Source organism: Eurosta solidaginis, chromosome 2 (genome assembly GCF_040869045.1).
Source record: "Eurosta solidaginis isolate ZX-2024a chromosome 2, ASM4086904v1, whole genome shotgun sequence".
Taxonomy (NCBI): Eukaryota; Metazoa; Arthropoda; class Insecta; order Diptera; family Tephritidae; genus Eurosta; species Eurosta solidaginis.
The window spans coordinates 292,820,028-292,836,049 of NC_090320.1; the positions used below are offsets into that span (position 1 = coordinate 292,820,028).

Consider the following 16,022-nt stretch of genomic DNA (forward strand, 5'->3'; position numbering starts at 1 on the left):
AGGTTAATCATAGCTTTATATCGCTTTGGGTTGTACCCTCCTGTGACTGCCTTTGCCTTCCGAAGTCCTGGACCAACAAGCCTGTCACGTAATTTTTCAATTATTTTTCACTGTCATTTCTGAAACATGTTCACATGAAGCACTGCTACAACAACAACAACAAACATGTCCCAATTGTTCAGAAGAAAGATTCCATAAATTGCGGATTTTATTCTTATATATATTAGCTAATGAACTTACTTTTTGTTTCAAAATACATTTGGCAATTTGTATAACTTTTGGTAATATAACTTTTGGTAATATGAAAGATAGTTTGTAACTGAAAATTGTATACATTTAGGCGCACTTTCTATTTTATTTCTACAATACTCACCAAATCCAAGCAGACACATAAAAATCAAGGCTATAAAACGATGTACACCACTCGCTGGATTACAGCACATCGATGAACCGCAACCACCAGACTGTAAATCAAGTTCATTGTCCTGCGGGCTGCGCCTAGCCACAGAGGCTGGCGATGGTGGGCGTACTTCTTCATTCTCGACTATCGGTAGATCATCATCTATGGATGTTGGCATGTTTGCGCAAATTTACTGACAAACAATAACACTTAACACTTTGTTACACTTGTTTGATGTATCTTTAATTTTACTTTGTTGACGGAAATCAAATTGATTACTATTATTTTCTTTTTCTTTTCGCGCAGCTGTTACTTGCAAATGTTGCAAACTTCAACTATTCAATTGCACTATTTAATCTCGTGCGGCGTACGAATTGGCTCTGAACGCTTATCGTGTTGGCTATGAGTGCCCAGCAATCAGTATTATCATTTACTTAGCGCTCAGGCAAAGCTACAACTTGGCATGCATGCGATAGTTAAATGTGTGGTGGTGGTTGGGGTGAGGAAGCTAGCTTTGTTTTCTCACTTTTGTTGATTTTGATTTTATGTTGTTGTTTTTGTTTGGGTTGCTGGGTTGCTTTTTGTTATTTAATATTGACTTTAAATTAATTAATTCTTATTTAAATGCATTGATGTATGTATGTGTCATCAAATATTAAATATGAGGGGCGTTATTGTTTTACTTCTTAATGTTCTTGAATTTGTTTTATTTTGCTTTTCTCGGTTTTCTTTGCAATACAAATATTTATCTAAATACAAACAACAATCCACAATCGCTGTTGGAAAGTTTTGAGAAAACACCGCTGCACAGACTTAAGTCTGTTTTCTTTACTCCGCTTCTAATCAACCAGTTGCTACAACAACAATTATCGGACTTAGACCCGCACCATTATTTCCTTTTCGATAATTTACTTAGTTCATGCTTCGCCCAATGCTCAATTGGGTTTGCATACACACTCGGTCGATCTCAATTTCACACAACCATTTAAACGAAAACACAAAGAAATTCACAATGAGCCCAATGAGTTGTGGTGTCTTCTGTTGCAAGCGTCGAGTAGGAGGGTGGTCTTGTTTCACAAACTGCAAGCAAATAAAAGAAATCAAAATGCTATATTAATCAACTATAAAATTTTATTAAAGAAAAATACTGATTGAAATTAAATAGTGCATTGCAAGGCTAATGAATAACTGATTACAACAGACTTATAAATGTATTGTTTGTTTTTATAAGCAAGGAGATTCACAACTGCACTTTGGACAATTACTTAGTAGTCAAAAAAACAAACTACATTATATTACATATTAAACCTTCATTTTGGTTGTTTAGGACTCATCAATGGATTAAGTTTTTGTTTTTCTATCAGGACTGGAAGGGAAATCTTGTACTGTAAAATGATGGCATGAAACAAATTTTCCAGCATTTGAATACATTTTTGTTTGAATTTTTTTTCTATTTCCCCCATGATTCATGAGCCATGATTTCATCACTTCACAGAAAAAAATTCCCCCCCCCCCCCCTGTTCCTGTTTTATCGAACATTTTATAGTCGACTTCATGTCGTAAAAGTAGTAGCTATTCTTGATTAAACTGGAGAAACTTTTTACATAGCGACTTTTTATTCCTTTTTTCACAAGTTTTCTGCAATTTAAGTATAAACGCAATCGTTAACAACACTGAGGAACAGAAATTTTGGGTCCCCAATAAGGGGTTGAAATGTGCTACAGAAATATTTAACAGGTTCCCCATATATGTACATATTTCACTCTAGAATATATTGTAACGAATTTTAGGAAATTCCGCTTATTTGAAACCTTGTGCTAACGTTCTAATCGCTAAACTGTTGAATAAATCACTCCAATAATCAGTATTGCAAACTGGTCTCTATTTAGATTACTTTGGGAATAGTACTTCACAATTATACTTCACAACCAAAAGAGTGCTTAAATCAAAACTGATTCAGTTATTACTCAGCTTGCGCTGCTTTTATACTCTCGGTTTCCTCGTTCACCCATTTCTCCTAAGGCCTAGTAATTTCGAAAACAGTTGTACCACATGCTTGGTATTTGAGACATGTATATGCGTGTGTATGTGTGAGTAACTACTTCAGCTGATGACTACATGTGTGTGTGTGTGATGAGATATCTCACTTCTCGTCGCCTTCCATGTATGTATGTATGTGGATGATTGAAGTGTTCATGTACACAAGTGTCGTTTTTGTTGTGGCGTGATTATTTACTAACAGCCTAGTGATGTCAATATTCGTCACAGTATTTTCAAACATTTTTTTAATTATTCCTAAATAGTCGAAACTATTAAATATTGCAATTTTAAAATGGGCGTAGAAAAGAAATATGACCAAAGAATGCAAAAATATTTTGATATTCTACTAAGGGGGTCAGTCTCTAATCCAAAGCAAGGCATCATTCCGCATCCATTACAATTTAATCAAATTGTTGCACTGTGTTATATGCATTGGAATATCGAAAGATGTGATTTTTAGATTCGTGTCCAATTATTTGCTGTCATATACGATTATCGTATCAACAAACTATTATTCACATTGGTTTGCATGCATTCAAAGTGAAAAATACAAAAAGGAATCGACGATTGGGTGGAATATCACCCTAACGAGGATGCCATTTCGAAAACGCTTTATCTCGCGTCAAAATGTATAGAAATTATACTCAGATGGGCTTTAATGAAACGAACTCTGAAAAAGCAGTTTTGAATAAAATTGCAATAATTCTGAACTAGGGCATTTTTCAAAAGTTTGCTGAAATAGGTCGTTTTCTGATTCCGAGACAGGGTAATATTCCAATCAGCATTTTATATATATACAAAATTTATTTCTCCAAAATGATTAAAATTATGTCTTGTCCAGGCGACTAAGATTCTATTTTTTTATATTATGGTAATAGTCTGGAAGCGCAAAGACGCCCAATAGTATACTGAGATGTATAAAAAAAAATTTTTTGACTTGCATCACAATTGTTGGTTCACATATTACACTTTTCAAATCTCGCTATCGATATGGTAGTTCTTTAGTTCTTTATGCTACATTTAAATTGTACCAATTTCGCCATTTAAGGTCAAAAATTCTATGTGAGACGTATTTCGTCATGCAAATCGGATTATTGACATTATCATGCGATCCACACCGGCTTTTGACATTTTCTAACTAAGACTAGCGCGACTAACTCGTCTCGAGGGCACGACAACACTTGTTTAATTCTTCTTGGGCGTCCTCGTCTTTTCAAAGGCCGTACAGGTGTTGGAGACTCATCTTGATTGCCTTGATTGAATTTCGTAAGTGAGGAAGCATGGTATGTTCCCAGCGATAAATTTGGATTTTGTTTAGAGGCGATTTCATACGACGTTGAGCCAACTTTTCGGATGATAATATATGTTCCGTCCCTTTTCGGGACAAATTTTGATGTGAGGTTTTTCGATGCTTGACTAAGAGTATGTGTAGTGACTAGTACTTCTGTACCAAGTCCAAAGTCGTCTTGGTGGCGTCTCCGCTGATCAAAGTAGTCTTTGTTTTTGTCTTGCATGTGATTTTGTGTTTCTTTTGCACGTTTCATTCAGTGCTGATTCTATTGAGATATGGCGTAATTTGTGGAATGAAATTTTCGGACTCCACAATAGCTTTGACGTCATGTTGTACATCATCGAGGGTACGTAGCTCTCTTCCGAAAGTTAGGTATGCTGAAGTAAAGCCAGTACTTTGACACCTGGCAGTATTCAGTGCGAATTTGATTGATGGTAGATTTAGATTCCATGTATTATGTTCATTGCAAACAAGTATTGCTAATCGTGTTTTGATGTCCCTATTCTTACGCTCGACGGGATTAGCTTGCGGGTGATAGACGGGTGTGAACTGTTGCTAAATTCCCATGCAATATGAAACCTTTTGCATTATGGCTGATATAAACTGGACACCATTATCAGATTTTAGTCGACGGGGAAATCCATAACGGAGAAATATTTCGTCAATTAATGTTTTTGCAAAACATTCCGCGGTTGCCCCTTTAGAGAAAAAAGTTCTGTCCATCGTAATGCTACGTCTCCTTTCACCAGTATCCAATGGAAGCCATCATTGGTTTTTGGTAGAGGACCAAACAGGTCAACCGCGACAACTTCAAATCGTTGATTGCTGCTGGTAGTCTGAAAAAGACCCATAGGTTTTAGATTAGTTGCCTTATACCTCTGACACTCTGTGCAAGATTTGACATGCTTTGGAATATCAGTTCACATACCTGGCCAAAAATATCGGTTAGCAATACGATGAATGCTTCTCTCTATCCCATAGAGGCCGGCAGTACACTCATTATGGTATTTCCTTAAAAGTTCCTCACGTTCTTGTTGTGGTTTTACCAGTTGAGCGTCTTCTCTAACATCGTTAGAATAGCAGAACAATACCCCATCAAACAGCAAATAACCTCTGCTTGACCAAAATGTTAAATTATCGTCTTAAGATTCAATTAACGATATAATCTTTTTTAAGTACTCGTCTTTCAATTGATCATCCCGTATTTCTTTGGAACTCTTACGGGGAAAGTCTATTTGAAAAGCACATAAATAGTTTTGTTCAATTTGAGTTTGATCCTCATGACTTGTCGGACGGGATAGCATATCAGCGAGGGAGTTGGTTTTCCCATGGGTGTATATCACTTTGAAGACATACTGTTGAATTTGCAATGCCCAACGTGCTAGCCGACCAGAACGTGACTTTATTGTAAGTAACCATTTTAAAGGTTGATGATCTGTTACCAAAATAATCTCAGAGCCTACGATGTAGCCGCGAAACTTTGCACATGCCCACACTATCGCTAGTGCTTCCCGTTCAGTAGTAGAATAATTTCTCTCAGCTGATGATAATAATCGGCTCGCATATTCAATCGGATGTTCATTATTCTCCTCCCCCTGGAGTAAAGCAGCTCCTAACGCAGAAGCGCTAGCATCGGCTTTGACATAAAACGGCATATTGTCTTGAGCCGGTTTCAATATGGGTGCTGATGTTAAGGCTTGCTTAAGTGATTCGAATGCTTCTTTTTGCCTTACTGACCAAGACCATTTCGCATTATTTTTCGTACGCTCAGTTAATGGTTTCGAGATTTCGGCATAGCCACTTATGAATCTCCTGTACCATGAGCACGTCTGGATAAATGAAATTAATTCTTTAACATTTCTCGGTTCTTTTCTTTGGCTAATGGCGGCTGTCTTCTCCACATCAACGCATATGCCATCAGCTGTAATCACATGACATAAATACTTTACCTGGTTGCAACAAAGTTTACTAGGCTAAATTCGTTTAATTTAGAGGGGACAATATTAAGATCCTTGAGGTGATTTTCAAAAGAAAACGAGCACACAATCAAATCGTCTAGATAAACTAATAGTTGAACCTTGGGAATAGAAGCCTTAAAACGGTCCTTGAGACGCTGAAAAGTTGCCGGTGCGTTACGCAAACCGAATGGCATTCTTTTAAATAAAAATGTTCCAAAAGGAGTAATAAAAGAGGTTTTGTAAGAGTCTTTATCTTTTACTTTTATTTGATAATAACCAATTTGCAAATCTAAAGTTGACATATGTATCTTTAGTACTTTTTGCTGCATGTAATATGTTATCCATACGTGGTAACGGATACCTGTCAGGTACGGTTACTGCATTCAGCTTCCTGTAGTCAATACATACTCGAACTCCGCCGGTTTTCTTTGGCACCATTACAACGGGGGATGCCCATGGTGATTCACCTTCCATGATAATATCGGCATATATCATTTTTTCAACTTCTGTTTTCGCAAAAGAAAGATGATAAGGTGGACTAAAAATTGGTACATGATCGCCTGTGTCAATTTTGTGCTCTGCGTACGGCGTTGGTTCAGAAATGTCGCCAAATGCTTCTGCATTGGCGTGAAGAACTGCATCGAGCTCCTGCTTCTGTTCACTTTTGAGACTAATCGCATCTGTAACAATTTAAAATCGGGTGAACCCAGTCTTACGAAGTCATCGTCGTCATCTTTTTTATTATATATCATACTTGGAAATAGAGATGGTTCTTTCTGCCTCTGTGGGGTTAGCGAATCGAAGAATCTGAACCAGAGTTATAAATTGCAGTTTTCACAACTTTTTTAATGCCAAACTGACAATTTTGCCAGGAGTTTTGTATTTTTAATATTTCTTTCTTTTTTTATCATACTATTGTTTAATCAATTGGTGTCACCATGTCGAGTGAGGGTTAAGCGAAATGCGAATGAGGCCAATGTAAATGCTTTCAATTGACTCATTTGGAAGTACGCATTTGAGGCGAGTGTAAATTTAGTATTAAATTGCAAATATTTTCATCAATAATCTCATTCCACGAAAATCGTACATAAATTCGTAAGAAACAAAAAAATATATTACAAAGTATTAAAATGTAATTGAGCATTATCTGCTGACTTAAATATTTGCACATGAATCTGCATACCTAAGTTTTTTCTGACAATGAAAATATGTGAAACTATTTACTTTCTGATAAGGATTTTTTGATAATTTCCATATGCTCTAAATTTTTGGGATTTTCACTTAAAATTTAGAAAACAAAATACAAATCATCACTGATAACACAAATTTCATAAAAGTATCTTTTTAGTAGAGATTTGTTTATTAAAAACATAGAGATTATAAGATAGCGCAGTTGCTTTCGTCCGTTTGGCTTGCGCCAGTGAATGTTTAATCACACAAATGCCATATTCCATGAAAGCGACGTTTTGGGAATAAAAACTGACAAACAAAATTTAAAATGAAATTATATTATTTTCGACGAAATATCCAAAACCGTACTCTGAGCGACCAACAGTCGTACGACGCTAGTGAAAATACTGAAAGTTTGGTAAGACGCAATTGCTTTCTTATATGTAGCAAACTATATTAATACTTTAGGAATTATTTTTATCTAAGTTCAAAATAAATAAATTTGCAACAAAGTACATATCAAATAGTCATAAATGTTTTTTTTTTGGAAATTTGTATGCAAATACAAATCTTTTCATGAGTTTGGACAAAGAACTATAACGTTAAAAGGAATCAAAAAAATAATCATTTCATTATAAGCAAATAAAACAAGTAAAGGTGTCTAAGTTCTGGTGTAACCGAACATTATATACTCAGCGTGAGCATCAATTGTACATTTCATTTCAGATAAATAACTTTTCTACATAACACGTGGCACCGCCCGTTAAAAAAATGTCTCCCCATTTCCTCTTACAATAAAACTTGATAAGTGAAATATCATTGATTCAAAGCTATTTCTTGCTAAGTTATAGCTTATTATTCTAGTCTATAACCCTTTTAAACTTGTTTTATATCTAAGTTGCCGTGGTATTTAACCGATCCCGTCCATTTTTACTAGAAATATTTTCTGCTATAGGGAAAATATGTGTACCCAGTTTTGTTACGATATGTAAATTTTTCTTCGAGTTATGGCTCCCGAAACATAGAAAATTGCTTAGTCATAAAAGGGGCGGTGCCACACCCATTTTCAAAAATTTTAGTGTATTCCAATTTAATGTTATAATTCAATTTTGAAAGTAAAATTCTATTGACACAAAGCTCTTTTTCGCTAAGATATAGCTTATTATTTTCGTCTATGACTCTTTTAAAAATCTTTTATATAAAAGAGGGCGTGTACTTTAACCCATCTCGTCCATTTTTTTAGAAATATTTCCTGCTATAGGGAAAATTTGTGTACCCAAGTTTATTACGATCCGTTAATTTTTCGTCGAGTTATGGCTCCCGAAACATAGAAAACTGCTTAGTCATAAAAGGGGCGTTGCCACGCCCATTTTTTAAATTTGAAGTTTTTCCTATTTATTGTTATAAATCAGGGATGCACCTTAACGTTAAGCTAATCGTTTATCAAAAAATTTCCACCGTTTCCGTTGAAACCAGGCATGCTTAACCAACGAAACGATATCATTTCGTTACGATAATCAACGTTAATAAACGAAACGAAGTCATTTCGTTTCGTTTATTAACGTTAAGATCGTCAAATTAACGAAATGATTTCGTTTCGTTTTCTGCCATATCAAAACGAAATCAAATCGTTTATGTTGATTATTAATTTCAAACTATGCTGGCAAAGCTGATTGATGGCGGAGTCATTAAAGGTGAAAGCATTATCCAAGCTGATTGCAACTTTTCTCATGAATTTTGACAGTACGAACATTTCTCAGAGTATTTTTGACATTACCACCAACGAATTACACAAACAAATTACATAGAGTTTGTGTGTGTATGTGCGCTCGTTGTTGCCACCTTACAGCTTCACCATGGCTATAGCATTGCCAGCACAATTCAAACATAAAGTATCACGTTTCTGTTAACGTTTTTAACGCTAACGAAAGCTTTTCGTTTCGGTTAAAAACGAGAGACAATTTATCTTTATAATTTCTTTATCGATAATATTTCGAAGTGTTTCAACGGAAACGGTGGAAATTTTTTGATAAACGATTAGCTTAACGTTAAGGTGCATCCCTGGTTGAAACACTTCGAAATATTATCGATAAAGAAATTATCAAGATAAATTGTCTCTCGTTTTTAACCGAAACGAAAAGCTTTCGTTAGCGTTAAAAACGTTAACAGAAACGTGATACTTTATGTTTGAATTGTGCTGGCAATGCTATAGCCATGGTGAAGCCGTAAGGTGGCAACAACGAGCGCACATACACACACAAACTCTATGTAATTTGTTTGTGTAATTCGTTGGTGGTAATGTCAAAAATACTCTGAGAAATGTTCGTACTGTCAAAATTCATGAGAAAAGTTGCAATCAGCTTGGATAATGCTTTCACCTTTAATGACTCCGCCATCAATCAGCTTTGCCAGCATAGTTTGAAATTAATAATCAACATAAACGATTTGATTTCGTTTTGATATGGCAGAAAACGAAACGAAATCATTTCGTTAATTTGACGATCTTAACGTTAATAAACGAAACGAAATGACTTCGTTTCGTTTATTAACGTTGATTATCGTAACGAAATGATATCGTTTCGTTGGTTAAGCATGCCTGTTATAAATCCACTTGGGAAGTGAAATACCTTTGATATAAAGCACTTTTTTGCAAAGATATAGCTTCTTTTATTCGTCCGCGACCCTTTTTAAAATCTTTTATATAAAAGTGGGCGTGGTCCTTAACCGATTTCGTTAATTTTTCTTCAAATCATTCCTTATAGTAAAGGCAACCTCTCTGCCGAATTTTGTTACGATAGGTTTAACGATTTTAGATTTATGATCAATAATATTTGTAAAATTGATTTTATCATAAGTGGGCGGTGCCACGCCCATTTTGAAAAATTTTTCCAAAACAACATTCTTTTCCATTTCAACATTCTTGGTGTATTATTTACTAAATTATCAGGTTTTTTGTGTTTTCCAAAATTTTATCAGACCAATTCTAAATATTCTCGCGGAATTTTGTTTTCGCCGATTTTTTTTATTCCCGCGGAAAAATTCCTCCAATTCTTTTCTCCTAGGTAGAAGAAAAATTGGGGAATAGGAATTTCGAATTTTCGACGTCAGCTGTTTTGTCAATTGAAATTTCGTTGCGCATTTCTTATTTTGTTTAAAAAATTGAAAAGTTTAATTATTGTTGCGAATTTGTTTGAAATTAAGAAATAAGGTATAAACAATGCACATTATTGCGTTTCATGTGTTATTCACTGAAATGAGTAATGAATTGGTGCTACAGCAACATCAACAGAGGAGCATAAGAAGAAGACGGCGGGATAACACAAATCCACCGGAGTTGCCTGCTTTCATTCTGCAAAGCAATTTTCTGGCGGCCACGTCGAGTTGAGTTCGCCTTTCGCCATATGCCAAAATCTACTTAAGCCTTCTTAAAAAATCCTTGGGCAATTTCTGGATGGCTGCATCAAATATACAAAGAGCTCTTCCGTTGCTTATGATATACTTTTCGACTTAAAATAAAGAATAGTGTGGTTGTTGTTGTTGTATTAACAGTGAGAATATTGTGGTAGAATGTAAATACATATTTTAGCACAAATTTGTACAAAGACGTGTTCTTTCTTAAAAGAACGAATTTCCTTTAACTATTTTGATGCATTCCCTTTAATTTAACTAGTGAAAAAACTCCTATGAAATGGCAGAGAAATCTCCCTCTCCCTCACATTCATAATACCTACTTTTCTCCCATAACCTGTTTCCACTTTTTCGAACATTGTTCAGAATAGGAGGAAAGGGAGACGTGAAAAAACTCACAAGGAATTTTTATTTAGAATACGAGGAATGGGAGAAGGAAAAAAACTCGCACGGAATTTTCGTGTAGAATTGGGCTGTATATACGTATAAAAAGTGGGCGTGGTTATCATCCGATTTCGCTCATTTTCAATACCAATCTATTCTGGGTCCAGATAAGCTAGTGTACCAAATTTGGTAAAGATATCTCAATATTTACTCAAGTTATCGTGCTAACGGACGGGCGGACGGACATGGCTCAATCAAATTTTTTTTTTCTATACTGATGATTTTGATATATGGAAGTCTATATATATCTCGATTCCTTTATACCTGTACAAGCAACCGTTATCCAATCAAAGTTAATATACTCTGTGTGCAAAGCACGCTGAGTATAAAAAGACTTAAGAAAATTGATGAATTGATAGGATTTTAACAAGCATTTGAAAAGAAAACAATACAAAATGATGAAAAGGAAGGTAATTTGTTAATTTGCTATGGTCTCTTTGTTTTAGTTAATAATGTTGGTGTTCGTTGTTTGTAAGAGCAAAAGCATTCCACGAAGAGTTTGGGAAGTGCTGTCTCTGTGACAATACTTGGACCATATATGTAATATGTGTATTTATACATAGTAGTTTACGTGATAAAAACACCTACGAGATATAACCGTTCTCTCTCCTGATCTGCCTTTTTTTTAGTTTTTGCGCAATTTAATATTTAAACATCAATCTCAGAACCAAGGCGAATTCAGTACCAGATGTTGTTATCCCAACAGCTGATTGTTTCTTCTTGATTATTTCCCATACAACGCCTTGTACTACAACATGTCAGTTAATCGGAATCAATGAAAATTTTCTTTTGACTTGACATTCTTCTGCATTGCGAATTGGTTCAATTCGCTTCGCCATCACCTTGTATCGATTCGCCTTAATACAACGTGATGGCAAAGAGAATTCAACGAATTCGCCGTGCAGAAGAATGTCAAGTCAAAAGAAAATTTGCATTGATTTCGATTAACTGATGTATTTTTGAACCAAGGCGCTGTATGTAAAATAGCAAGAAGAAACAATCAGCTGGGATAACAACACTGGTACTGTTTTCGCTTTGGCCTGGTTTGGGTTTTTATCATAGTAGCCTACACTCACGAATGTACCTAAATTTAAATTTTTTCTTGTCACACTCAAGGTGAACCCATACAAGGTGATGACAATTTAATCCAATTCGCCGAGCAGAAAAATGTCAAGTCAAAAGAAAATTTGCATTGATTTCGATTAACTGAAATTTTGCTGAACCAAGGCGTTGTATGCAAGATATCAAGAAGAAGCAATCAGTTGGGATAACAACACCTGGTACTAAATTCGTCTTGGTCACACTTGTGCTGCTACAATTACAAAAATTTTGTAAGCTGTCTTTTTTGATTTCGAGTTACTGTACATATATGACTTGGGACTCGGTATACATAGATCATTCTGTGATTGGATCAGACATAGCCACATGACTCTAACTCTAATTTCACTTGGCAAAAATACTACTTCGAAACTTTGGTATTGGATGTCTGAAAAATGTTTGACCACTACCGAAATCGTACTGACCCTCTACTAGGTTCATATAGTTCGACCGATGCGAAAGTGTTCAATATGATTGTAATTTTTGCAATAATATATTACTTTGTCTAGTAGGGTTTCTCATTACCTAGAGTTTTTACTGCTTTATTCTATGTCTGATTCTTGTTTGTACTCAAATATCCATAAAAAAAAAACGAAAATCTTTGAATCGATTTTCAAGCATTTTCTCATGAAGTTTGAGTCTTAAAACCTGGAGAATTTTTTCAGATTGCGGTGATAATGCAGCATGAAGGAAAAAATTTTCGATACACTTTTAGTTAAATCCCGTTGAGCTACAAGCTTGAAACCTCATATCGCCGATGCTTTTGCAAAACCATCTATAGAAAAATTGAAAAACCACTCAAATACCACCATGTGGAAAACTTTAGATTTTTAGCCCTGAGCTAAGTGCATCCCGCTCCATCCAAAAAAAATTATAACTTTCATGTTTGAATATCAATTTTTTTTAATAACGGTTAAATTGAATTTGGACGCCAAAATTACATTTAAGAATTTTTGAGTATATATGTACAAACTAAATGTTATGATATATAAAAAAAAATGAATTTAATTTATCATACAAAAAATTCCTAAAGAAAAAAGGGTCTAAAATAAGTTTTCCGCTCTCCTGTAAAACTCCAACGCTCTTAGATTAACGTTTTTGCAGTTGGTCGATAGATGGTTTTGCAAAGGCATCGACGATATATCCATAGTTCACAGCACAGTGACAGTGGAACAAACGAGGTATATACATATCTACTGTATATCTATTCCTACTTTGGCTTCAGCTTCGATTTCCCTTCCGGTTTCGATTATGGCTTATTTTCTCTTTGACTTTTTTTGGTGCCAATCTTTGTCCGATTTCGAACTCGGTTTTTAATCGGGTTCAGCTAGGGTTTCGGTTCGTGTTTTGATCCGATTTCGTAAGGGAATTCGGTTTTAATCTGGTTTCCATCTGATTTCGGGTATGGCAGATTATCTCCTTTGATTTTTCCAATTCTTGTTTTTGTCCGATCCGTCGATAGAGCCGTGTTCGGCTACGGTTTTGGTTCGGGTTTCAAACCAATTTCGGATCCCATTTCAGTGTCTATATAGTTTTGGACGCAGATTCGGCTTTTAGCAGTGGCCACGATTTCGGTATCGGTTCCGGTTTGGGTTTCAGATCCGGTTTCGGCTTCTGTTTTCGTCTGGTTTCCATTTCGGTCAGTTTCGGTTTTAATTCCTGTATAGGTTCCAGTTCCGACTTTGATTGTGATTGCGATCTCAGTTTCTGTCCGGTTTCATTTTTATGGCTTTTCTTCCATTTCATTTTACTTCCTCTCCCATACTCTGAATTTATGTATTGAGATACATATGTATGTTTTAACTTAATTGTTATGATCAAAAATAAAGAAATTCGGTATGTATACAGGGTAGCCATACATATATATGTACATACTACAAAGGCTCGCAGACAAGTGAGAAGACACAATGACGCATATGTCTACATTTGTATGTATCTTAGCGATAATTTAGAAAATGAATGTAAAATTTAGAGAAATGCAACAAGTAGGTAGCTGAAATTACCCTGCAAAAAATAGTGCGACTAATCCGTAACAAGAGCGGTCCCCGCTTGATCTCTTTTGTCTACATTGAGTCGATTCATATCAAAACTGCCTAAGTCCACATATGATATTTTTCGATATTTTTATTGCGGTATACACTGACCGCACAAATCTCTATATTGAAATAAACAAATGTGACCAAGTCATATTTTGATTAGACTAAAAAACGCATTCTAGTTTAGCCATTTTTCAAACCTGATTAAGTCCTACCGTACTTGTAAATCAAAATTACTTAAGTCCATTTCAACCAATCGTAGTACGCTCTGCTATTGTATTTTGTGACATAATTTACGAATTTTTTAAAGCTGAACGGTTAAAAAGGAGTGTGTTTGAAGAAAAAATTATGAAAATAGCAAGTGTGTTCAAATTGTGCTTAACAATTAATTAATTAATAATACGCTTTTCAAAACTGCTTAAGCCCATATCAATTTCTTTCAAAACCAACTAAGTCCATACGGTTTATTTCAAACGCGCTCAAGTCCAATGTTAAAACTGCTTTATTTCAATCACGGCTTAATTTTTATTGTTTGTTCTTCTCTAAATGGTTTTAATATTTATTAAGTAAACATTTATATAATTTTGCAATAGCTACATAAATTATATTACGCAGAGAGAAAGAAACGTCATTTTCCAAAATTGGCTTATGATGGACTTAGGCAGGATTGATATGTATCGACCTCTAGTCCCTTTGGGGTACAGTTGGGATTAGTCAGTTTGAAATCTATGTAGAAACATAAAAAAAAGCGACAACGAAATGAGTTAAAGAAAAAAGATTATAGGTGATTGATTCGCGGGTATAAATGGGTACAATTAGTATCTTCATAGGACATGAAATGCGAACAAGGAGATCAAAACTGGCATTAGGTGCATACTCCTTTGCGACTCTCCCCGGGCTAATCCTAGACTAATCGCATTTTTTGCAGGGTAGTTAATACGAATACGCATACAAATATACTTTGTGTGTACATTTGACCCACGCATACATACCTACTTATCATGAGCGTATACGAAAGGAACAATATGGTTCGCTACTTGCAGCAAAACAATCGAATGGCTTGTCAAAGGACTAAAGGGCTTGCCTGTTCACTACCTACATATTCCTCAACTTTGAGTACAAAATGATTTGTAGAATTTCAGGCCTGATATTATATTAATTTTTATCAAATAAAATAAATCTCATATAAGCTGCAAAATCTTTGGATAAATTACTACGAACATAATGGTTACTTTTACTTTACCCATTTAAGACGATGAGCTGAAGGGTACTGTTGTTGTTGTTGTTGTTGTAGCGATAAGGTTGCTCCCCGAAGGCTTTGGGGAGTGTTATCGATGTGATGGTCCTTTGCCAGATACAGATCCGGTACGCTCCGGTACCACAGCACCATTAAGGTGCTAGCCCGACCATCTCGGGAACGATTTATGTGGCCACATTAAACCTTCAGGCCATCCCCTCCCTCCCCACCCCCAAGTTCCCCGAGGAGCTTGGGGTCGCCAGAGCCTCGTCTGTTAGTGAGGGGTTGCGCTACACACCCCTTTAATCTGGTATTTTAGTCGCCTCTTACGACAGGCATACCTACCGCGGGTATATTCTGACCCCCTTACCCGCTGGGGGTAGCTGAAGGGTGCCCTAGCACAACGTTGAACTGGCCGGTCAATAAAGACCTCACATAGACAGACTGTGTCCTTAGTGTCCAGCACTAAATAGATCGTACTAGCGTACATGAGTGTACATTTGTATGTAGATGCGCATTCACTTAATGCACATTACGTTTAAAACAATTTTATATAACCAAAAAGTGTTTTGTTTTCACAAAACTTACACATCTACATGCACCAGTACTTCCTAGAGTACAACCGAAATTTCCGAGCCGTGCCAGAAACCGAACCGCATGTTCGGTATTATTATACCAAGTAACTTTTTTTTATGAAATTGGCTTTTTTAAAGAAATCTGCACCAGTAATAAACTTGGGTAGCAACCAAAGAGATATGGGAGTGAAAGGCATTGGTTCATTGCAATTTAAAATATTCTTGGTGTCATGTTGTTATTGTTATAGTAGTCCTGCGCCCCATCCAATAGGCGCGAGAGATTAAAAATTGTCATCAATATCCTCTAACGGGATCCAAGGAAACTTGCAGTTTCAACATGGGTGGACCATAGTGAGGGGTGTTAG

At 35.7% G+C, this 16,022-nt stretch overlaps 1 protein-coding gene across 2 annotated transcripts in view; it reads right to left on the reverse strand.

Moving 5' to 3' along the window:
* Nucleotides 1-16,022, reverse strand: part of LOC137241216 (lysosomal dipeptide transporter MFSD1-like) — a 35,942-nt gene that overhangs the window by 18,617 nt on the left and 1,303 nt on the right. For both annotated transcript variants that reach the window (XM_067768561.1, XM_067768562.1), the window contains exon 2: nt 374-1,480. In XM_067768561.1, the coding sequence (XP_067624662.1) occupies nt 374-578 (205 nt within the window). In that variant the 5' untranslated portion in view covers nt 579-1,480. The remainder of the gene's footprint in view (nt 1-373; nt 1,481-16,022) is intronic.